Source organism: Sinohyriopsis cumingii, chromosome 7, assembly GCF_028554795.1.
Source record: "Sinohyriopsis cumingii isolate HCF-2022 chromosome 7, ASM2855479v2, whole genome shotgun sequence".
Taxonomy (NCBI): Eukaryota; Metazoa; Mollusca; class Bivalvia; order Unionida; family Unionidae; genus Sinohyriopsis; species Sinohyriopsis cumingii.
The window spans coordinates 20,328,330-20,354,612 of record NC_142967.1 but is presented as its reverse complement, the minus strand read 5'-3'; the positions used below and the strand labels follow the sequence as shown (position 1 = coordinate 20,354,612).

Sequence of the window (26,283 nt, the reverse complement as noted above, 5' to 3'; positions counted from 1 at the left end):
GGAAAGTCTCAAGCGATCGTCTTCTTTGGGTTGACATTGTCGCTTGAGTGCAGTGAGCAAAGAATCCCACACCTCGGTGATGAACCCTTCTGCTTTCTCTAACGGCACTTCAGCCTTGAAATCTTTAAACTTCACCGTGTATTTGTAAGCCGTGGTTCTAAATTTTCTAGAGGAGCGCTTTTCCGTCTCTCGAATGGAATAGTACTTTTCAGGGTTGACAAAGGGTGATGAACTTGGTTTAGAGGGTTTGGATTCTGGTTCACTCATGTCCTCTTCAAAATCACTGGCATGAATTTGTGCCAAGATTTCAGCCCTGGTACGAGGCGAGAGATCACGTTTCTGCCTCTTACTTTCTTCTTCTTTCTTCTCGAATGAATGGGATCGTTTCATCTTGAAAGCAAAAAGTCAAATGACTCAAGTTCAAACACCATAAACTACTTTATAGTCATAGCAGACCAGCGTATATAAAAGGGTGTGTGTCTTGTCCTTTCACTATTCATTTCACTCTCAAGCCGAGCACAACGATGGAAGAGACTAACCAGATGGAACGTTTCGTCAGAGCTTTGCGAGGGGTCATTAGAAAATTCTCTTCAGACCAGCCTACGGACTACTCTCCTTCCTTTAGAGATAAAAGTCAAGATACTTGCTATATCTGTCAGAAGAAAGGGCATTGGTCTTCAGAGTGTCCAGACCGTCAAAAAAGAAAAAAAACAGGGGATAAAAAAGACAAAAGTCAAGATACCTGTTATTATTGTAAAGAAAAAGGACATTGGTCTCCAGATTGCCCAAAAAAGAAACAAGAGGAGTCAGAAGAAAAGAGGAATTCTTCAGAAGAAGAGAGTAATTCTTCAGAGGAAGAAGAGGAAGAAAAAAGACAATTCTATTTAAATGAGGCAAAGAAACACGAGAAGAAAAGAAGAAGGGAAGAAAGCGAGGAGAAAGAAGAAGAGGAAAAGAGTGTGACGGTGAAGAAATTCAAAAAACAGAGAGACTAAACAAGGAGAAAAGAAGAAATCAATGAACTTTTTATTAAAGTGTTGTGTTGTGAATTGGATTGTAAAAAAATGGAGAAAAGAATAAATGAATGATAAAAGGTAAGTGTCTTTGAGTTATGATTTTAAAATAAGAACGTACACTGACGCACTCACACACAGACACGTACCATAAGGGTAAAATGGGTGGGGTTTATTTTTTTTTTTTGAGTTATTGGCAAATTGAAATTGTATTTCTTTTCGAGAAATGTGGGTGGCCCTGAAAAGGGCCTTTTTTCTTCATGGTGAAAGGGTGAGTTTAAGCAATCAACTTTAACTGCCTTATGCCTTTGCCACGGCCAAGGCCTACTTCTGGACTGCGTAATGTTGATGATGATGATAATGATTGGGTTGAAATCACTAAGGGTGGTACGGTAGGCTTAGTCACAGGGTTGACGTGTTTAGCTCGGGAAGGTCGTATTCTCTTCGGTCGTGATAAAGAAGTCTGATACATTTGTTTCAGACTTCTTAACTCCGCTAAAATGTCCAACAATACCGTGACCGTTTGATTTTCACCCTCTTGTTTCTTTGCTGCTACTTCTTCTTGCTGTTGTTTTTTTCTTACCTCTTCTTCTTGTTGCTGTTGCTGTAGGAGAAAAGCCTGTTCCGCTTCCTTTTGTCGTTGTATAAATTTCTCCAATTCTTCTTTCTGTCTCTGTCTAAAATTCTCCACTTGCGGTAATGAAGAAGGTAACGAAGGTTCCGGAACAAATTCTTGCGAGGAGAGAAAATCCACAAAATCCCAATTCACCTCTTCTGAAAGTAAGTCCGGGTTCCCTTGGGCGGTCTCCCCTGCTGGTGCACCCCAATGGATCGTTTTCTGAGTTTCCGTCATGTTGAATCACTGTCGCATAGACTGAATGCACACAAGCGCTAGCGAATCTATATTGACTACGTGACGTCACAGACTGCTCTCTTCGGATTGGATGCGAGCTGACTGAATTCTGTAACGCGTGTTCGGATTGGTGAATGAACTCAATCCGTTTCAATCCTTTCTGTACCTATAAATAAGCGCCGTTCAATGCATTGATTCACCTGTTCTCGTCGCTTCAAGATGTGGACTACAGTTGAGTCATCCACCCTTGTGTCTTCCATGATGTTTCGGACAGACTTGCTCATGTATGTCCGATCCAAGTGGACCGTTGTCCACAGGACAAACACCAGCCTGTGGATACGTAGGATCTACGTCGAAAGACAAGGATGCCTGAAAAGAGTGCTGATGTACGGACCAACAGTAAGACGCAGCCTAAGGACAAGAAGAAGACCAATGCGGTGCCATTTATGTTAATGAATAGATTAACATAAAACCCAAAGGCCCTTTTCAGGGCCAGCCATATTTCTCGAAAAGAGATAGTCTTTGAATTGCCTACCCCTTTTTTAATTTTTTTTTTAAATTTTTAAAAAAAAAATCCCATGTTAAATTCCCCTTGTCCGTAAAGTGACCCACGATTTATTGCCATGTTCAATTCCCCTTGTCCGTAAAGTGACCCACGATTTATTGCCATGTTAAATTCCCTTGTCCGTAAAGTGACCCACGATTTTTCTCCATGTTAAATTTCCCTTGTCCGTAAAGTGACCCAGGGGTGTTTTTAATGCTAATTCCCATTGTCCGTAAAGCGCCCCCTTTCACTACTGATGTTGGTCGCAGTGCAGTGTAGGTCTTAAAGCCCGTGCAGTTTGGTTATGGAAATGATAAAACAGGACAAGGAGGAGAAAAAGGATGAAGAAGATAAAGTCCAAATTAGAAATTGGAACGAAAAGACAGAAAAGTAAGAGCCGAATGAGAAGAGGAAGAAAGAAGAGGAGGAGAAGAAAAAGGAAAAGGAGGAATAGGATGGAAATAAAAAGAACAAGACAATTACGATGACAAAACTGAGAAGATGGTGAAGAAGTAGAAGGGAGAAGAGAAAATAGAAGTCAAAGAATAAAGTCACTCCATTGCCTCGAAAAGACGTTTTCTTTGCTCTAATTGCGTATGTGTCTTTGTTTTGTGGTTGTGTTTAATTGCATTTTATATGTCCCGCACTGCCAAGCGTTATCGCTCCCCCCCCCCGCTGTTTCGCCCCGATCGAGGCCAGCTACTTGCAACATTGTTGCAACAGTTCTGCCAGTGTCCACTACCCTGACGTCATCATTCCTATTGTCACTATACAAACCCAACCTTCCCTAGTCCATAAACAACCCCATTATTCCAATGTTCAATTCCCCTTGTCGTTAGACTGGCCCATTAAATTCCATGTTAAATTCCCCTTGTCGCCAGTGTGGCCCACGACCTTTTTGACTAGGTTTTTCACTGTCGCTAAGGTGGCCCACTTTACTACTCACTTGCAACGAAATCTGACTAATAATTTAGTCAGGAACTAGTCCCATTAAATGTCGCTGATATGATATATCATGCTTTAGTCTGATTTAGTTAATTATCTGTGGTCGACACGTGCGCTTGCAAAAATGGCCCAGGTTGTCATCCTGTATATTACCTATTGTAGCATCAACAGGTAGCAAGATACACGTGCCTTCATTGGGCAAAAAAAAAAAAAAAAAAAAAATACCGCAATAGGGGTAGGGTCGAAAGCACGTAGAATATTGTTATAATCTCATTTATTTGTCCTAGTATCGCTGCCTTTGCTTTTACAAGCCTGCACAGTATTAACATGCTGTATACTAATATTGTCTGGCAAGAAAATGGTATGGGTCAGAGGATGCGCTCCAGACGCATGCCATCCCTGTGGCTTTGCTTCAGCACACGGTACCTCACCTGACATACGCGATTCTTCACTGAACGTCTTTTTGTACCTGCGCCGCAATCTTTCATGTACTATTTGATAATGAACCAATATTGTCATGAACAGCCTACATGGCTGTCTCTAACTTATCAACAGTGAGCTTACTCATACTCACTCAACATAAAGGGTATCCTCATTGACGATAGGCGTTGAATATCGCCTCTTGGGTGAAATGCCTTACACAGACTCGAAATTTTCATTAAACACAAGGTTAGATAACGCAAACTATGCCAGCTAAATCTCAATCATCGGCACTTTATCCGCTCGGGGAATCAGTTGGTGTTTCAAGTCACTGGTAGTATTCTATACACAATGCTTTCAAACTATTCTGAAAAAGGTTAAAGCCAGATTGGGATTGAATGTATGACAATCAGTGTACACAATTTCTTGTGAAGGAGGTTTTTGTTTACAATGTAATTGAGCGATGAATTAGTTTGACACCATGCTCGTACACATTGAAAAGTTCAACAACGGATTTAACAGAATGATGAGTTCAATACCTGCTACAAGAAAATGATACTGTTCCCGAATGGATTTCATCAGAACATAACTTCAACGAGCAATCAAATTAGAATCAACACATGGAACTTACAAACAAACATGATTGTTATATAGACTTGTCACCACGGATGATCAATGTATATAATTTATAAACAAATATCATTGATATATGGATATATCACCAGGGATTACCGATGTTACACACAAATATGAGCAATGCGTGGTTCGTCAAACAATTAAATGAGTGCATAATCGATTTTCACTCATAAGGCGATTTTGAATTAAGCTTTCACCCATATGATGATATTGAATAATATTGATTAAAAAATGAAAATATTTTCATCTCGTGGCGTCTTTTCGACGAGCACGATGTATTTCCGGTTCCACAAGTCCCGTCAAATGGTCAAGGAGCAACCATGCGAAGACACTGATATCGTGAATGACACGTTTATATATCATGCGTTTGTACGATGAATGAATCTGAATAATCTTTCATACAAAAGTAGTAGATGTACATATGTATTTGATTTTCACGCATGGCCCGCCCCTTGAGTCTGCAAAAGGATCCATCGAGATCACCCTTATTAGATGTAATCCAGTTGGTCCCGATGCTTTAGTCACTACGAGAGAGCCAAGTCCGTCCTACAAGCCAACGCCACTATAGACGACATCGTTCGGGTTAAAAGAAACGTAGTAGAAGCAGAGTTTCATGACTCTCCATGCAAACCAGCTGAAATATAATAATTAAAGCAGAATAGTACACGAGAAAAGGTTAAGTGCGAATTTAGTGACTTACAATACGCATGCGCACACATGAATTAGAGCCCGAGGCCATTTTTCCTTCACGTATAATGCATCGGCATTGAGTACACACAATTCCGTGACAAATATATTGTTGCAATCCCTCCGTCTCCGCCAGTTTTAATCTGACGTGTAAGGGGGTGTACATAACCGAATAGAAATAGCCACGACAGCAAACCGCTCCACTTGCTGTTGTGATCTGGTTTTCCAGAGACTGGAGTCGGCATCTAATACATTTTCTTTACCACTGTCATTTCTTTCTTCGCCTTCACTATTGCGTGAGTCGTGGAAATCATTCTTCACGTACTCCGCCCCTTACTTAGAATTATTAGAATTTTTACCTCAATATTATCTTGATCTTCTTGCATTTTCCGGTAACTTCTTGCTCTAAGGACTATGGACATCATAATCTCTCATCCGCTCAGCTTCGATCTTCATACCACTTACCACATGAACAATCTTGACGTTCCGCGGAGAGTGTGCTCATGACTTAGCTTTACAAGACGACCGACTTAAGATGCAGGGGAAAATTTGTTCCAATATAATGAAAGGGAAGTTGTAAACGAGGTGACCACCCCAAATATTTCGCAAGTAATGAAATTACACACAATTTTTCCGCCGCCCACCCATCTGTCATAATCAAAAAGGCAATGTAATGACCCACCCACCCCACCTTGTAATGTTGAACGGGTTGCTTATTTTATAACAAAGCACCCCAGAAAGTAAGGATATCGTCTGCAATGTGTTTTATGGTGTCTGCAGTAGAACTAAAACATGATGGTATACAATACTTTGGAAAGTGTGTGTAAACAATAAGTCGAAGTAGATCTACTCGGTTTATATAAGTTTAAAATATCAACCTCAGTGTCAGTGATGAGAATTTGGGATGAAAATGTCAGCTTCAAACGCGTCCTTTAATACACTCCTCATTATACAGGAGCATTGTAGTGATTCCTCGTTTAAATGTTTTCTATCTCGTTACTTGCAAAGAATATGAAACACGTCAATTAGATACAAAGATTTCTTCGCACAAGCAAACACTGAATGAATAGGTATGAAAAATGACACTGTGCGACATATTACAATTTGTATGTTCATGTTCGATGACATTTCTAAACACGAGGATAAACGATGCATATTTCTTTTGCAGGCATTCTGACTGGAACTGGAATATTTGGCCCAGCCCTAGCATATCTTCTTGGAGGAGTTTTCAACAAGATTTACGTCAGTCTCCAAGGTTGTTTATTTATTTATTTATTTATTTATTAGAAGTATACCCTCTTACATATCCAGGGTATTTGTTTATTTTCTCTTTGTCCTTTTTCTTCTGTTGTGTTTTCGGAAGGAACCTGCGAACATCCAAATAGGTGGAAATATACTAATTACATACATCAAAGAATAGAGCGAAGCGTAAAGAAAATATTTAAATCGGAAAATCACAATAAGCTTTGATATGATTGGTTTATTCCATAACGTTTAAACTTCTGGCCATCCTTGAAAACAAAATATGATTCACTTTGTTACATGTAAATCATATCATTTCAGTTTTTTTAAATTTCTCTAAGTAGTTTTGGTGGTGATGGTGGCGGCGTATTTATAGGCTTCGTAGATTTATCTCCGAGCAATGCTAGTTCCATATCCCGTCTAAATCTGGCGAATCTAACTATTATAAGCACAGTGGACTACTATGTTTCTTGGGTCATCGTTTGACAGCCGAGAATGGAATATTTGGACGATTTACAACGGACGAGACAAATTTCTATTTTGTTCAGAAACAGTGAACTTTTTTAATGTAGGCTATTTTAATTTTAGCGATTATGGAAAATCAGATGTTACTAATTTTGACGTGATATATCTTTGCTAACTCATTTCACGATCGCTGCCATATCGCTTTACAGCTACATCGCTGAAATTTCTCCACATCCACCAATTCCCGCTCTATGATACGGTGGTCCTGCTCAAGTAAGATAGATATTAAATACTTTTAATTTAATACATGTGCAGGTTAAGACCTAAAGTTGTTGCCCACATTGTCAACAACTCACAATGATCTTTGTTAATTGCCCTACCAAATTCAAATTACTCTGTTAATTGAGATGCAAACCTGCTCACCTCTAAACTAATAAGAAATGAAACGAGCACTTACAGTCAGTTAATTGCCTTTCGTTCTAAAGGGCACTATAATTTTTTTAAGACTGATAAAATATAAATGCAGTTAAATTTACTTGCAAAGTTACTTACTTATGAGAGACACCAATTTAAGAGACATAACTAGTGAGAAACATACCAACTCATGTGAGATTTACCAACCCTTGAGAGACATACCAACTCATGTGAGACATGTCAACTTATGTGAAATATACCAACTCACTGGAAACATGCCAACTCATTTGGGATATATCAGCTCATGAGAGACATAACAGCTAATGTGAGAAATACCAACTTACGCCAGACATACTATCTGCCTTAGAAAATAATGATCCTCAAACGGATGACGAATTATTTGTACGGAAGATGAGAGGCAATACAGAATTGTTTGGTGGAGAAATGTTTTAATTTTAAGAAGTTAATTTTTACTCATGAGCATGTTTTTAATATCTAAACGTTTTATTTATGTAGGGTTCCAAGACTTTTCTTGCTCTATTTTATTATCAGTGTCGACAGACCGCTCCGGTGGTCTACGTAATCAGTTAGTCTTCTCGAATGCGGGAGGTCATGGGTTCTAAACCAGGTCGAATCATACCAAAGACTTATAAAAGTTGGTACTAGTGGCTGCCTCTCCTGGCGCTCAGCATGAAGAGGATGATGTTAGGACTGGTCAGCCTGGTGTCAGGATAGTGTGACTGGGTGGGACATGATGCTAAATGTCACACTGCAGACATCATAGCGATATGACTGAAAATTGTCAAAGCTACGTTAAAAATCCAAAACACAAACACATATTTAAGTCGATTGAAAATGAGCTAAATGGAATTGCTACTGAAACATGTTTGGTGGCATCAATGTAAAGAAATAAATCCAGAACCCACTTGATTCCGACTATGCGTCATTCGAATCGAATATAATTAAAAGTTTTCTGGTATTTCCCTGTGAGATATATCAAGTAAAAGAAACGTGTTGGTAAATAAAATGTCCCATGGTGGTAAAATAATGTCGTGTTAGTAAAAACATGTCCGTGTTGATAAAATAATGTCCATTTTTTTAAATGATGTCCGTTTTGGTAAAAACATGTCCGTGTTGGTAATAACATGTCCGCTTTGTCAAAATGCTGTACATGAATGTTCTCTCACAATTTAAGAGGCTGTCGGGCATGCGCATCGCGAAAGATTACATTTATCATTTTTTTCTAACTGCAGATGTGGACATTCATCCGAAAGATCCACGATGGATCGGCGCCTGGTGGTTGGGATTTCTAGTATTTGGAGGAGCCTCGCTGGTGACAGCAATTCCTCTCTTCTGCTTTCCCAGGAATCTGAAAGTCAAAGTCAAAGAATTTAATCAGTTTGCGCAAAAATTGGAAAGATCAACTGGCAACACCGTTCTTAATCAAATTAAAGGTTTGTTTGGGTGCTGTTTTCTTGTTGCTGTAGTTGTTGCTGTATTTTTTAATTTTTCAGATAGAAAGGTTTCTATGATACCAGTAGCATTAGATCTTCAGCTAAAGCATTTCTTCTTTAAATACGTTAGCCAATCATAATACCTTAAGAAAACTACTACCACCTCGCAAATCCAGCCATCCCAGATACTACGTTTAGCTAAATGGAGCTAAACGTTGTTAGCCGATCTACGTGGCGGTCCGGCAGAGAGATTTCTTCCTATGTATAATACTTGGCGACAAAGTCTAACAATATATCAGTTACTACTTCCGCTCGTGCCAAGAAGTACTCTCTCGTCACAAAAGACCTCTCAAAAGTCAGAATCTACGTGGAAGATATACCATTACAAGTTGGAGGAGTTTTTCACTTCTAAGGAAAGTATACTCCATCTATATTTTCAACTTTTTTTCTTTCTATTCAGACATGTTCCGCCTTGACACTTTGCTCAGTTTCTCGTCGTGACACATTTAAGTACTTTCGCGGGTAGCGTACATGACTTCACGTTCAGTTCGGGCTATAATTATTTTATGTACGTGCAAATCTCTAGAGCTTATAAAAACTCATAATATATGTGTAATGTCATTAAAAAAGGTACATATTTGTGAGTTTCTATTCTAGGACATTCATAGCGTCCGGGCGCCAACTTTGATGTTTTTACTCGTATAGGCGGTATGTGGGATATTTCCCGTCAAGTAATTGCCTCATTTTCGATATTGTCGCACCTCCGTTGTCAATATCTGTAACGTTGCCTCTGTTCCCTTTATGCGAAGGTTTTGTATGTAATATAGACACTTGTGTGCATTTCTGCATTGCTTCCTCTATGTTCGGACAGGTAAGAGTTATGTACATGGTTTACTCAGTCGCGTCCTGCTCATGCAGGATACCACGAATAGTTCCTCACGCCTCAACAGATGTCGCTTCGCAATTTCTCTATGCTTAGCCACGAGACGAGACTCTTTACTCAGCGACAGTCTAGAGGTCACGGTTTCTAATACAGGACGTTTTACGAGTTTAATGAGCAACGGATCTCGTCACTCTTTGCCATATAAGTCTCAATCATTACAGGGGAACTTAGTCTCACCTCAAGCAACCAATATTATGTTGCTTGTTTTCCAGTGCTGTCATCTATTTTACATATCCGACGGCACGAAAAGAATCAGCCTTCTGAACTTTCCATTGATGACGTTTCATTCCACCTTCGATCTCGGTGTTTTGTCCTCCTCCTCCCACCCCATCAACAACTTGGATCATATATCTATTATCTTTTGATCTTACGATGGTACGAAAGAGCCAGAGTTCAATCACTTCCTCACTGTGAGAGAATAGCAGACATCCTGAATGCTCCTTCATCATCAGTTCTACTTTTACCACAAAGCAGTCGTTGATATGGAAACCTAAGCAGTTGTCAGTGATATCGCCGCTTTGATAATGACAAAGCCACACTTGATGCATAAGGATTGGATAGCCTTTAATGCAGTTAGTATGTAGTATAATTGCCGAACATTCTGATGTCGGACTTTATGGCTTTCTTGAAACAGATGGAACATAGTTATTCTTCTCCCACTCCAAATACCTCAGTAAATGCAGGGGATTCGGTCTTAAGAATGGTCCGAGTACTGAGCAGAGCCATTCAAGACAATCTGGCCAAGGCCGTAATAACATCCATAATTTGCAATTGGCGGAACGCAACTGTTATCTCTCTCTCTCTTTCTCTCTCTGCACATACCTCAAGCATCACCATACAGGCAAGCTAAGAGCACAGCATTTACCCTCTAACATTCTGTTTAGCGTCCAGATTGAAGAAAGCCGCAAACAATCCATCAAGGAGACATGTTTCCCTCTCTCCCACAACCACAGGGTGAAATCAACAAAATTACCCAAGGTTCACTCATTGGACAAGAACCTTTGAAATTGTCCTATCAAAGCTTCACACAGCGAAAACAGCAGTTCGCGCATACCGAAGCGGATCTATCACCGACTAAGCCCTATCTTTCTTTCGACTTTTCTTGGTCCCAAAGATAAACGGCACTCTGCGTCTGGTCATCGACCTAAGCGCCCACATTTACTTCATCCATGCCCCTTGGTTCTCGGTGGATACACCACAGTGCATTGTGGATGCCAGCCATGAGGGAGACATCGCCATCAGTGCGGACATAAACGGCACATACCTTCATGTACCTATTCACTAATCTTCCAGAACGTTCATGTGATTCTCCAACAACATCGTATACCAATTCAGTGCACTCCTGTTGAGGCTTAACAGCAGGCCCCTGGGTCTGCACTCGTCTGATGAATCGAGTAATGGCGCATGTTCGTACCATTTCTATGGCGGCAACATTAAGTTAACATCCTGCAGAAACATCTTGAAGTTAAATCTAACAAGACGAGATAATCCTTGTTGCCAAAAATTTGGACTTCTCGTCCACAAAGAAAAATCTGGCCTAGTATCATCTCAACAATGTGTCCACTGCGGTATGGAGTTCAATACACAGTCAATATATTTCATCTCCCTCGGGATTCGGGATTGAAATCCGAATCATGGTAGCACTTTACTTTTGAGGAATTCTATCCGCACGGGATTTCCTTCGCCTACTTTGCTCAACGCGGCAGAGGACCACGTGACCCTAGGTCGCTTCCTATGCGCCCATTGTAAAGGTAAATACATATTCTGCTCTAATGGATACCTCAAATTTCCCACTTGACCATCTTCTCACCATCTGCACCTCATTGAGGCACCATCTACAGAATCGAGGCAACCGAACTCTGCTCACTGCGGGTATATGTCTACCCGTATAATCGCCCGAGATTACTGTCTGTACCGATGAAAGTACAGAAGGCTGTACACACACCTATTACCATCCTTTCTGGAAGCCTGTGGTGCATGCTCTCATCAGGAACGAAATCTTCATATGTGCTGATTCTGGAGGTGACGGTCATTGTGAAAGCCTTTCTCTGGTGGCAGGAATAGTTTGTATGGCATGAGAGTTCTCCGTCTATCCAATAACTCTACAATGGAGACTTACCTCAAACAACAAGGATGAACCAAGTCCCAAAATGTTTTTTGTGTCCTGTTGTGGGACTTTCTAAATAAAGTGGTGTTGTCAAGAACAAAACAACGTATAAGTTCGCAATATCCCAGGACTCCTAACACAGTAGCCGAAGCTTTGTCCAGGAACAATCAGCTTATGCAGGCTGAATAGTCTCTTCATCCCTCGATTTTCATTCAGATATGTACCCCGTAGGACCAACCATTATGGACCTGTTTGCGACAAGATGGAATACCAATTACCAAAATTCGTATATCCATTCCCGGACTCACCAACCTAGCATTCGACCAAAACTGGTATCTAACCGATATCAGTCGGGTTACCTAGAAGCTGTCTCTCTTGCATAACTTAGGGGATTGGAGATGGTATCTACAGGATAAGGAGATGTACCTCCTTCCACCTCTTACCTATTCTCCTAAAATATTAAGATTAGGAAACGTCAAGTCTTATACGTAAGAGGAGATCACAGAGGTCGGCAGACATTTAGCTACGTTTAGCTAAAACTAGTATCTGGGAGGCTTGGATGTGCGAGGTAGTAGTTGTTCTCCTAAGGTATTATGATTGGGTAAATATTCTCGTAAAAACATATTTTACTAGGGAAAACTGGTTTTCGTGACGTTGTTTGGATACAATTGTGTAGGAATCATCAACCTTTACGCTGGAATTATTAACTTTTGCGTAGGAATCATCACTTTTTGCGTATGGTCCTTTAACAATTCATTTCCTTGTCCATTTAAATATATTCTGAATGTATTGTTGGTGACTTGTGTTTATGTGTTTCATACCATGATATTCGGAATGTATTGTTGGTGACTCGTATTTATGTGTTTCATACAATGATATTCGGAATGTATAGTTGGTGGCTTGCGTTTGTGTGCTTAATACAATGAATGTAATGAAGGGATGTTGGTTTGACTAGTGTTTAATACAAATCTCCGCAACGTGGTAGTCTGAACACTTTAATATACTTAGTGTAAAATACACACATCTATCTTGCTACGGGTGAGTTGAGTATAAGTTCATATAAAGTCGTAAGAGAATTTAATAGCGGTGACAACTAAATAAATCCCTTTCAGACATTAGTCACACATCCTGGTCTCTTTTCTCTATCGCGCGGGAGACGGAGACAGTTGCTATGCATAGCTTTGTATGTTATTGCATATTCAACATACGCATTTAGATATGTGCACCTTTCCGGCATCAACAAATTTTGATATCCGATAGATGTATAGAAGGTAGATATTTGATTTTTTTTCTGTTACAGAATTTCTTAAATCAGTGTGGAGAGTGGTGCGCAATCCGGTGTTTACGCTCATCACGTTGGCATCCTGTATTCATTTATGTGGAGTTTCTGGCCTTATGTCGTTCATGCCTAAATATATCGCCAACCAGTATTCTATCCCTCAATGGCAGGGGAACATCATTCTCGGTATGTAATATATATGCCTGAACTTATATAGTCACATGCTTAATAAAAATGTGCAAAGACCATGCCTTCAGTTAACCAATAATCTCTCTCTTCAACACACACACACACACACACACACACATGCACACATAGACTTCTATCTTATCTATAATTTCCAACCCCATGCATCAGATATAGATGTCTCTCAATTTACTAATACTAGATTCGCACTGTTGTGTCTTTTGAAAAAATCTTTCTACATTCTTGTGTTTTACATGAATTTTGTCTATTTAACAAGCCGTCAAATGCCTTTAAACTTCGGCATTATAAATCATAAGTAGTATATGGGGTCACCCTAGCGTCAAGTGGACTTACCATGCAAAAACAGTCGATTCACTCTGGCGTCAAGGGGAATTTAACATGGGAAATTTTAACATGGATGGAACTGTAGAGCGTCAAGGGGAATTGAACATGGAAATTGAACAGGACCAGTACTTTAACGTCAATGTGACTTTAACGTTAAAATATGGGGTTTGCACTTTGTCGTAAATGGAAAGTGAACATGGGAATGTCACCTGGATGTCAATGGGAATTGAACTTTGGATGACGTCATGAGGTTTACAGGGTCAAAACATTTTATAGGGATTTTAATGTATTTGTAAGGACAAAGGGTAGATAGGGACAAACATACAAATACACATTTAAACACACAGAAAAGACGACAGAAATGTTCTAAAACAAACCTCACAGAGAAAATAATGGCTCAAAAAAGAAAAGTCTATTGTATGGGTTCAAAACATTTATTCAAGTATATACATGGGCTCTCTGGCCTGTGCTTTGGTCTAAGCACTATCCATTTAATACATAAACATTTCTACATCAAACAAACCTATTTACTAGTTATTTAGTTCTTGGCTCTAGTAAACCTGTTTACATTTAATGTTCATTTATAAGAAAAAGCTAACACAAAACAAGTAACATGCAATCAAATAGGACAAAGTTCATGTTTCTCTCTCTCTATTCGTCTCACACGTTGTTAAAAATCTGGTCAGCTAGCACTTGTGTCCCAGCGTAGATATTTCCCATCACTTAATCCGTTTCATTCATAAATCGGCTGTTATATCCATCGTGCTAGGTACACTTATCAGTAAGCAGATCAAGTGCAGTCATCGTCTTCTTCCCATGGAGGTACAATGTATACCATATGAATGGTTACTTTTCCTTCGTTGATGTCAAATTTTCCTCTCATCGACTGCACGTCTTCAATAGCCCTAAAAAGTTTGGACGAAGTTATTTCTGCAGGTGTGCTAAATCCGAGACATACAGGTGAGTTCAAACTGTCGCGATACATAGATAGGCTCAAACGACCTCGATCTTTGACTTGACAATGACATTTGAGTTCCTCTAACAGTGAGTCAAGTAGGTCCGTAATGAAACCTGCTACTTCCTCGGCTGAAATGTCAGACGCGAAGTCTCTAAATTTCACCGTGTAGGTGTAAGTTGTCGTTCTAAATTTTCTTGAGGTCGCTGTCTGAGTCATTTGGATGCTAAAATACTCCTGTAGGTCTACTGAATCCTTTCCCTTCTTGGACGCACTTTGCTGTGACGGTATGGTAGTGAAAGAGGTCAGTGATGTTTGTTCCTTCTCTTTTTTCATCTGCGTAGAGTGATTCATCTTTCTCGTTGCTTGTCCTCGCAATGAAGTGTCGTTCTTGGAAGTCGTCCCTTTTTATACTGGGTGATATCAGTATGTCCATAAGGTAAAGTTTTGTGGTCTGGAAGTTTCACTAGCTGCACGTAGTTTGTCATGGCGTTAGTACATAAATAACTAAGATGTGTTACTGCATTGGTGATGTGATAGTGAGGCAAAGAATCACACCTGAGTTTCTCGTTGGACTTGAGTCTTACGCTCTATACTTGCTGTTTGAAGGGATTCATTTTTTCTCAATTGGTCTTAGTAGTGACAATGAACTGTTGGTCTTGGACGTTGTCCTTTTTTTATATGCTGACCAATATTGATGTGACCGTACGGCAAAGTAAAGTGGTTGGGAAGTCGCACTCGCTTCTGGTACACGATTTGATAGACTTTTTCCAAGGGTCGACTGACGATGTGGTGAGTGGGTAAACGTACAATCTTGTTCGGCTGGTAGGTGGTCACTTTAAAGTTTGCATCCTCTCCAGACTGCAATGCTTCTTTCAATACGCCAAAGTTGACCACACGACTGGTACGATAATTCAGAGTCAATCCTTTCACTTTACACTCTGTGTGCACTTCTCCTTGTGGGTCCCGGTATTCGTAGCCGTAATTTTTAGGACCGCCACTCGCGAAACTTAGAATCTTGTCGTCAGGATGTTCGTCTGTCCAGGCTCCTAAACGGTCTCCTTCGATGTTAGGGTGTTGCTGACCCGGTCGATCGATGTAGATGCAACTGTCCGTGTCAAAGTACAGGACGCGATCCCCTAACAGTTCTAAAGCTTCGTACAATTTTAAGCGAGCATGAGCTGTCACGTAAGCCGCAATGATGACATTTCCAAAAGGGTCGTCTTGTACAAAGTCCAGATCTTCTTCGTAATTGACCAAGATCAAATTCTCTCGAACGACGTCCACGTGTTTCATGTATTTGGTTTTGTCGTGAATCATCTGGAAGTAGCGGGAAGGTTCTGTCAAATATTCCGTCTTGGGTAAACACGGTCGTTGTGCCATTTTACCCCACAAGCAATTTAACATCACTTTGGCAAACGATCGCCTGCCTTCGTTTTTCTCGATGTGGTCTAAAGTGATGCCTTCTTGTTCCCGGTATTTCTCTTTGAATTTTATTTGGTCTTAGGGAGTGTGACACCAGGAAGGATAGCCGCTGGCTTCTTGCTTCAGTTTCAAAAAGGCATCCACGTAGTCTGCGAAAATGCCTTTCTGAGTAGGGTCACCCTTGTGGTATTGTTGTGTCTTGGGAAAGTGGCAAATTTCGTACACTTCTAACAGTTGGTATCCCATGTCCATAGCTTTGAACAATTCTACGCTGACCCAGGTTCCCGTCAAGGCCCGTTCTTCCTGGGTGTGCTGACAAGGCTGATCTTGGTTGCACGTTTCGGCACAAGTACGGCACAAGGGAAACATCAGTTTGCCTTGACAATGGTGAGGTAAGACGGGATGGTATAGGTTCGTGGGAGGCAAAACTTTGCACTTGATCAAGCCTTCGTATTGTCGAATGTTGACCAGGTCGATGTGTTCCGTCAGCAATCGCGGGTGCCCTGTAGGAAAGCGACAATATTTGCACACGTAGGGATACAGCGAACACACATCCAAGTATTTGATTTCTTCTCCTTTCTCTTCGTCGGCTTGGTACAGCAAACAGGTGGCATTGGTCCTTCCTCCGTACAAACTATCCCTCGGGTTCAACGGGTCCATGAACTGGTAACTTTCCACGACACGTTTAAACTCGGGATCGATTTTCAAACGGTGATCGTATTCGTGTTCCCACATTTCCACCACTTGGTATCCTTGCTGTTCTAACTTCAAGCGTCGCTGACAAGTGTCCTGGTACAGGTCTTCCATGGTCCGTTGTAAAAACTGATTTTTAGTGTCACGGTCAGGGTAGCAGACGGGACATCCGTGAAATAAGCAACCGTTAAACTCATACACGATCTTGGGGTTTTTTAAGTCCCAGCCATCGACCGAATACGTTCCGATGGTCCTTTCGCCTCCTCCGTTGCGGGCATGCTGAATGCATTTGCCTTCCTTGTCGCACAAGTAATGTAACCAGCGTAGGGCTTTGACCGAGTATTGACGCTTGACATAGTTGGTCGTTTGAGGACTGATGACAGCCACGGTCTTTTGAGGCATGAATCGTTGGCGGTACACTAAGGAACACGCTTTGGCAATGGTGCAAGCTTCTTTCAAAGGATCGAGCCCTCCGTGTTCCATGAACAGTTCTCGAAATTTTCCACAGCAACGCCGTAAAATGTCCACGTCGGAACGACAATACTTTAACATTTCTTCCTGAAAGTCGAAGGGGTCAGAGGCATGAGCCTGGTACCAAGCGTAGAAATCTTCTCGTTGTTCGGTACACATGTTGTCGGGGTCGTAATAGTGAGCCTCAGGCAAATGGGGTAGAACGGCATGTTGATTGGCTTCCGTATTGAAAAAGTGTGGAAAGTACCCTTTAGCCATTTCTGTCATTCCAAACGTTTTAGACATTCGACTCAAAGCCATGGTCAAGTAACTCATCGAATCTTTAAACTGCACTTGTCCCACTTGCATGAAAATGATTTTGGCTCCGTTCAAAGTGACTTTAGGACGTTCGGTGCCATGTTCCGTATAGTACCTCAAAAGAAACTGCCCATCGTATCCGGAGAAATTGTGAGCCATCACTGTGGCATGGCGATGACAATCTCGGTAACGTTCGATGTCCTCTTTGCTCCATGTCTTGTCGATGGGGTCTAAGACCCATTTGGCAAAATCGTCTAGCGTCTTTGGTCCTCGAAAGATTTTTTCACGCCCTCCAGGAATTTTGCTGCAGTGAGGGCAATAACTGAAGATAGGTTCTTGAATACACTTTTCGCACGCTCGATGAGCCACGCAGAAATTAGGAATGTGAATGCCAGTCTCTTGCATGCATTCGAAATCGAAAAAGATGAAATTGCCTTTCTTCTTGTGACCGTCCTCTTTCTCTGGTGGGGGTTGGTATTTATGCACGTAACATTGGTGTTCCAAGTCCAAGATGTGGTGACAAATGTGACATTTTTTCTTTCCGGAACATACGTGTGCCTTGACACTATTGGTACGTATGCCTTGTCCACACGCGGGGCACAATCTCAGCAGTTGACAAGCGCATTTCTTCTGTGAACCTTGCGTCTTCAAATGTTGTTGGTAACAGGTAGGGCTGACAAACGTGAGCAGACAAGTTGAACAAGGCACTGGTTCTTCGCTCAGACAGGGTTGAGAGGCCAAACATCCTGAGCATTTCCATCCACAATGTTTGTGTTGCTCTCGATTATTATAACCATAGTCACATTTCTCACAATAATAAACATATCCCAGGAATCCAGCGATACTGGTAATGGTATCGAAATGTTCATCGTGATGATAAAGGTGAATGTATTTTCCGTCCTTAAAATGTTGGCCTCGAAACAACAGAGGCCCGCGCATTTCTTGAGGGTGCACTTTCAAGGTGTAGCGTGGAGCTAGGGCATCTTGCAATTTTTGCATCTCAGGAATGCCACAGGGTGTGTCTTTGGACAGTCCGGCTTGTTGTAACAGGAGTTCTGCTTCATTTCGTTGTTTGGCTCGGTCGGATTGTTGAATAGTTTTCCAGGTTCTTTTCCATTCTACCGTGTCGTTCTTGTTGGCATAGGTTCGTCCCACCACGATGGCACGGGCTAAACACATCTGGTCATGAGGGTTGTTAATTCGGACGAGACTTGTTTTGGTGTTGCGAAGGTCGTCCACCAATAAGACCTTTTTGCGTCCTGTCCCTTGAGGAAGAGAGACGTGAGCCATTTTCAGTGTGGCTTTACCATCGGTGATGTCAAACTTGTCATTGGATTGTTGCACCTGTTGTATCTTGTCCATGACTTTGGAAGGGGTCAGTTCTGCGGGTCTGCTAAACTCGATCCAAACAGGGGATTTCAAGCTGTCGTGTTGTATGGATAGTGTCAAGCGATCGTCTTCTTTGGGTTGACATTGTCGCTTGAGTGTGGTGAGTAAAGAATCCCACATCTCGGTGATGAACCCTTCTACTTTCTCCAACGGTACGTCGGACTTGAAATCTTTAAACTTCACCGTGTAGGTGTAAGCCGTGGTTCTAAATTTTCTAGAGGAGCGCTTTTCCGTCTCTCGAATGTGATAGTACTTTTCAGGGTTGACTGGTGAACTTTGGTTTGGAGTAGACTCTCTCTGTCTGGTCGCAGACGTGGAAGGTGTTGGTTCAGGTTCGCTCATGTCTTCTATTTGAGCGAACACTTCTTTTCGTGTGTGAGGCGATACGTCACTTCGCTGCCTCTTACGTTCTTCTTCTCTCTCACTGAAATCGTGCGATCGTTTCATCTCGATTGCTGATTCAGAAATGATTTAACCAAGTTCATTCTTTCCATATATACCCTCTCTACCTCTCGTTGTGACAATGACTTGCTATATTTCACAAGGCAAGTGAAAGCCAAGCATATAGGAACCCAACGACAGCGTTGCGTCTTAAACACCTCATGCATCTTGACGACCCTTCGATTCAAACCCTACCACGAAAGAAAATAGTTGCAAGAAAAATAAAACAGACAGTTGGTGTCTTCAAGAGAGCTAGAGACGGCACTGTGTCGCTGGGACACGTACGTACGTACTCCAGAAAACTACGCTACTCGACAACGTGAGTGTGCTTGTCAAAATGTTTGAATAAGATTAAAAATGTGAGAGAGAAGAAGAACGTAAGAGGCAGCGAAGTGACGTATCGCCTCACACACGAATAGAAGACATGAGCGAACCTGAACCAACACCTTCCACGTCTGCGACCAGACAGAGAGAGTCTACTCCAAACCAAAGTTCACCAGTCAACCCTGAAAAGTACTATCACATTCGAGAGACGGAAAAGCGCTCCTCTAGAAAATTTAGAACCACGGCTTACACCTACACGGTGAAGTTTAAAGATTTCAAGTCCGACGTACCGTTGGAGAAAGTAGAAGGGTTCATCACCGAGATGTGGGATTCTTTACTCACCACACTCAAGCGACAATGTCAACCCAAAGAAGACGATCGCTTGACACTATCCATACAACACGACAGCTTGAAATCCCCTGTTCGGATCGAGTTTAGCAGACCCGCAGAACTGACCCCTTCCAAAGTCATGGACAAGATACAACAGGTGCAACAATCCAATGACAAGTTTGACATCACCGATGGTAAAGCCACACTGAAAATGGCTCACGTCTCTCTTCCTCAAGGGACAGGACGCAAAAAGGTCTTATTGGTGGACGACCTTCGCAACACCAAAACAAGTCTCGTCCGAATTAACAACCCTCATGACCAGATGTGTTTAGCCCGTGCCATCGTGGTGGGACGAACCTATGCCAACAAGAACGACACGGTAGAATGGAAAAGAACCTGGAAAACTATTCAACAATCCGACCGAGCCAAACAACGAAATGAAGCAGAACTCCTGTTACAACAAGCCGGACTGTCCAAAGACACACCCTGTGGCATTCCTGAGATGCAAAAATTGCAAGATGCCCTAGCTCCACGCTACACCTTGAAAGTGCACCCTCAAGAAATGCGCGGGCCTCTGTTGTTTCGAGGCCAACATTTTAAGGACGGAAAATACATTCACCTTTATCATCACGATGAACATTTCGATACCATTACCAGTATCACTGGATTCCTGGGATATGTTTATTATTGTGAGAAATGTGACTATGGTTATAATAATCGAGAGCAACACAAACATTGTGGATGGAAATGCTCAGGATGTTTGGCCTCTCAACCCTGTCTGAGCGAAGAACCAGTGCCTTGTTCAACTTGTCTGCGCACGTTTGTCAGCCCTACCTGTTACCAACAACATTTGAAGACGCAAGGTTCACAGAAGAAATGCGCTTGTCAACTGCTGAGATTGTGCCCCGCGTGTGGACAAGGCATACGTACCAATAGTGTCAAGGCACACGTATGTTCCGGAAAGAAAAAATGTCACATTTGTCACCACATCTTGGACTTGGAACACCAATGTTACGTGCATAAATACCAACCCCCACCAGAGAAAGAGGACGGTCACAAGAAGAAAGGCAATTTCATCTTTTTCGATTTCGAATGCATGCAAGAGACTGGCATTCACATTCCTAATTTCTGCGTGGCTCATCGAGCGTGCGAAAAGTGTATTCAAGAACCTATCTTCAGTTATTGCCCTCACTGCAGCAAAATTCCTGGAGGGCGTGAAAAAATCTTTCGAGGACCAAAGACGCTAGACGATTTTGCCAAATGGGTCTTAGACCCCATCGACAAGACATGGAGCAAAGAGGACATCGAACGTTACCGAGATTGTCATCGCCATGCCACAGTGATGGCTCACAATTTCTCCGGATACGACGGGCAGTTTCTTTTGAGGTACTATACGGAACATGGCACCGAACGTCCTAAAGTCACTTTGAACGGAGCCAAAATCATTTTCATGCAAGTGGGACAAGTGCAGTTTAAAGATTCGATGAGTTACTTGACCATAGCTTTGAGTCGAATGCCTAAAACGTTTGGAATGACAGAAATGGCTAAAGGGTACTTTTCCACACTTTTTCAATACGGAAGCCAATCAACATGCCGTTCTACCCCATTTGCCTGAGGCTCACTATTACGACCCCGACAACATGTGTACCGAACAACGAGAAGATTTCTACGCTTGGTACCAGGCTCATGCCTCTGACCCCTTCGACTTTCAGGAAGAAATGTTAAAGTATTGTCGTTCCGACGTGGACATTTTACGACGTTGCTGTGGAAAATTTCGAGAACTGTTCATGGAACACGGAGGGCTCGATCCTTTGAAAGAAGCTTGCACCATTGCCAAAGCGTGTTCCTTAGTGTACCGCCAACGATTCATGCCTCAAAAGACCGTGGCTGTCATCAGTCCTCAAACGACCAACTATGTCAAGCGTCAATACTCGGTCAAAGCCCTACGCTGGTTACATTACTTGTGCGACAAGGAAGGCAAATGCATTCAGCATGCCCGCAACGGAGGAGGCGAAAGGACCATCGGAACGTATTCGGTCGATGGCTGGGACTTAAAAAACCCCAAGATCGTGTATGAGTTTAACGGTTGCTTATTTCACGGATGTCCCGTCTGCTACCCTGACCGTGACACTAAAAATCAGTTTTTACAACGGACCATGGAAGACCTGTACCAGGACACTTGTCAGCGACGCTTGAAGTTAGAACAGCAAGGATACCAAGTGGTGGAAATGTGGGAACACGAATACGATCACCGTTTGAAAATCGATCCCGAGTTTAAACGTGTCGTGGAAAGTTACCAGTTCATGGACCCGTTGAACCCGAGGGATAGTTTGTACGGAGGAAGGACCGATGCCACCTGTTTGCTGTACCAAGCCGACGAAGAGAAAGGAGAAGAAATCAAATACTTGGATGTGTGTTCGCTGTATCCCTACGTGTGCAAATATTGTCGCTTTCCTACAGGGCACCCGCGATTGCTGACGGAACACATCGACCTGGTCAACTTTCGACAATACGAAGGCTTGATCAAGTGCAAAGTTTTGCCTCCCACGAACCTATACCATCCCGTCTTACCTCACCATTGTCAAGGCAAACTGATGTTTCCCTTGTGCCGTACTTGTGCCGAAACGTGCAACCAAGATCAGCCTTGTCAGCACACCCAGGAAGAACGGGCCTTGACGAGAACCTGGGTCAGCGTAGAATTGTTCAAAGCTATGGACATGGGATACCAACTGTTAGAAGTGTACGAAATTTGCCACTTTCCCAAGACACAACAATACCACAAGGGTGACCCTACTCAGAAAGGCATTTTCGCAGACTACGTGGATGCCTTTTTGAAACTGAAGCAAGAAGCCAGCGGCTATCCTTCCTGGTGTCACACTCCCTAAGACCAAATAAAATTCAAAGAGAAATACCGGGAACAAGAAGGCATCACTTTAGACCACATCGAGAAAAACGAAGGCAGGCGATCGTTTGCCAAAGTGATGTTAAATTGCTTGTGGGGTAAAATGGCACAACGACCGTGTTTACCCAAGACGGAATATTTGACAGAATCTTCCCGCTACTTCCAGATGATTCACGACAAAACCAAATACATGAAACACGTGGACGTCGTTCGAGAGAATTTGATCTTGGTCAATTACGAAGAAGATCTGGACTTTGTACAAGACGACCCTTTTGGAAATGTCATCATTGCGGCTTACGTGACAGCTCATGCTCGCTTAAAATTGTACGAAGCTTTAGAACTGTTAGGGGATCGCGTCCTGTACTTTGACACGGACAGTTGCATCTACATCGATCGACCGGGTCAGCAACACCCTAACATCGAAGGAGACCGTTTAGGAGCCTGGACAGACGAACATCCTGACGACAAGATTCTAAGTTTCGCGAGTGGCGGTCCTAAAAATTACGGCTACGAATACCGGGACCCACAAGGAGAAGTGCACACAGAGTGTAAAGTGAAAGGATTGACTCTGAATTATCGTACCAGTCGTGTGGTCAACTTTGGCGTATTGAAAGAAGCATTGCAGTCTGGAGAGGATGCAAACTTTAAAGTGACCACCTACCAGCCGAACAAGATTGTACGTTTACCCACTCACCACATCGTCAGTCGACCCTTGGAAAAAGTCTATCAAATCGTGTACCAGAAGCGAGTGCGACTTCCCAACCACTTTACTTTGCCGTACGGTCACATCAATATTGGTCAGCATATAAAAAAAGGACAACGTCCAAGACCAACAGTTCATTGTCACTACTAAGACCAATTGAGAAAAAATGAATCCCTTCAAACAGCAAGTATAGAGCGTAAGACTCAAGTCCAACGAGAAACTCAGGTGTGATTCTTTGCCTCACTATCACATCACCAATGCAGTAACACATCTTAGTTATTTATGTACTAACGCCATGACAAACTGCGTGCAGCTAGTGAAACTTCCAGACCACAAAACTTTACCTTATGGACATACTGATATCACCCAGTATAAAAAGGGACGACTTCCAAGAACGACACTTCATTGCGAGGACAAGCAACGAGAAAGATGAATCACTCTACGCAGATGAAAAAAGAGAAGGAACAAACATCACTGACCTCTTTCACTACCATACCGTCACAGCAAAGTGCGTCCAAGAAGGGAAAGGATTCAGTAGACCTACAGGAGTATTTTAGCATCCAAATGACTCAGACAGCGACCTCAAGAAAATTTAGAACGACAACTTACACCTACACGGTGAAATTTAGAGACTTCGCGTCTGACATTTCAGCCGAGGAAGTAGCAGGTTTCATTACGGACCTACTTGACTCACTGTTAGAGGAACTCAAATGTCATTGTCAAGTCAAAGATCGAGGTCGTTTGAGCCTATCTATGTATCGCGACAGTTTGAACTCACCTGTATGTCTCGGATTTAGCACACCTGCAGAAATAACTTCGTCCAAACTTTTTAGGGCTATTGAAGACGTGCAGTCAATGAGAGGAAAATTTGACATCAACGAAGGAAAAGTAACCATTCATATGGTATACATTGTACCTCCATGGGAAGAAGACGATGACTGCACTTGATCTGCTTACTGATAAGTGTACCTAGCACGATGGATATAACAGCCGATTTATGAATGAAACGGATTAAGTGATGGGAAATATCTACGCTGGGACACAAGTGCTAGCTGACCAGATTTTTAACAACGTGTGAGACGAATAGAGAGAGAGAAACATGAACTTTGTCCTATTTGATTGCATGTTACTTGTTTTGTGTTAGCTTTTTCTTATAAATGAACATTAAATGTAAACAGGTTTACTAGAGCCAAGAACTAAATAACTAGTAAATAGGTTTGTTTGATGTAGAAATGTTTATGTATTAAATGGATAGTGCTTAGACCAAAGCACAGGCCAGAGAGCCCATGTATATACTTGAATAAATGTTTTGAACCCATACAATAGACTTTTCTTTTTTGAGCCATTATTTTCTCTGTGAGGTTTGTTTTAGAACATTTCTGTCGTCTTTTCTGTGTGTTTAAATGTGTATTTGTATGTTTGTCCCTATCTACCCTTTGTCCTTACAAATACATTAAAATCCCTATAAAATGTTTTGACCCTGTAAACCTCATGACGTCATCCAAAGTTCAATTCCCATTGACATCCAGGTGACATTCCCATGTTCACTTTCCATTTACGACAAAGTGCAAACCCCATATTTTAACGTTAAAGTCACATTGACGTTAAAGTACTGGTCCTGTTCAATTTCCATGTTCAATTCCCCTTGACGCTCTACAGTTCCATCCATGTTAAAATTTCCCATGTTAAATTCCCCTTGACGCCAGAGTGAATCGACTGTTTTTGCATGGTAAGTCCACTTGACGCTAGGGTGACCCCATATACTACTATCATACGTTTGGTACATAAAAAGGCAACACAACACGACAACCTCCACATCCAGCTTAAGTTTATATCTACCTTCATACATGCACGAAGATGCATGCATCTATCCACACTTAGTCTTTTATACGATCGTTTTATACAGATCACTGCCATCTCACCTCTGTCTGCGTGGGTTCGAGTCTCGGATTCGGCTAATGTGGGTATGTGAGAACGCTTGCCAGTAGCTTCTCGTGGGTCGGTGGTTCTTTCCGTGGTTTTCAAGGGTTCTTCCTCGACCATTAATACTGGCCGCCATGTATAGCCTATCGTGTGCTGAAAAATGGCGTTAAACCCTACAACAACAACAACAACAAATTATATACAAATTTATGTACATGTGTCTTCACAGGAATAGCCACAGAGAGAAAGGTTGTAAAGATTTGTTTAATGGCCTCAGACATTCTTTAGTGAGATCTTGTCGCTAATTTTCGCACACGAATCAGAAAATCTATATATGTTTCAGCTGTTAGCAACGTACTAGCGGTCTCACTGGGGTCGTTCCTCGGTGGCTTGATTACAAGAAAATTTAAGATGACCCCGACATTCACTATGAAGCTGATCATTTCGTTCTACGTCTTTAATTTGGCATGTTTTGCGAGCGGATTCTTCCTTGGATGTAATCAACCAGAGATCTTTGGCAAAAACGAGGGAAGGTAAGCGTGTTAGTGGCACTTAGATTAGACTTGGGTACCAGGAAGTACTTTGTATTGCGGTATAACGCGGTGTTGCTAAACGTAACACAATATATCCTAATTATATAACTGATCAACAATTTATTTTTCTTGAGCAGGACTTATTTACAATAATTCAGGCTCTCAAATGGTTGGAAAAATATTCTACTTTTATTTATAGCAAATAACATCCAATTATATCTATTAAGTTATTTAAAATGAAACATTTCTTGGGGTGAAATGTAAAGTAAAATCACGGCTCGAAAGAAATACGCAGATCCCACCCAAAAAGTATTAAATTTTTAGTACCTGCTAGCAGATGAATTTGCGCTCTGTATGTTAACTG

At 41.8% G+C, this 26,283-nt stretch overlaps 1 protein-coding gene across 1 annotated transcript in view; it reads left to right on the top strand.

Annotated features, from left to right (window-relative positions):
- The window catches only part of LOC149794835 (solute carrier organic anion transporter family member 2A1-like), a 76,565-nt gene that overhangs the window by 29,673 nt on the left and 20,609 nt on the right, over positions 1 to 26,283 (top strand). The window contains exons 5-8 of the mRNA XM_089964493.1: positions 6,267 to 6,353; positions 8,473 to 8,673; positions 13,024 to 13,188; positions 25,730 to 25,919. Of these exons, the coding sequence (XP_089820619.1) occupies positions 6,267 to 6,353; positions 8,473 to 8,673; positions 13,024 to 13,188; positions 25,730 to 25,919 (643 nt within the window). The remainder of the gene's footprint in view (positions 1 to 6,266; positions 6,354 to 8,472; positions 8,674 to 13,023; positions 13,189 to 25,729; positions 25,920 to 26,283) is intronic.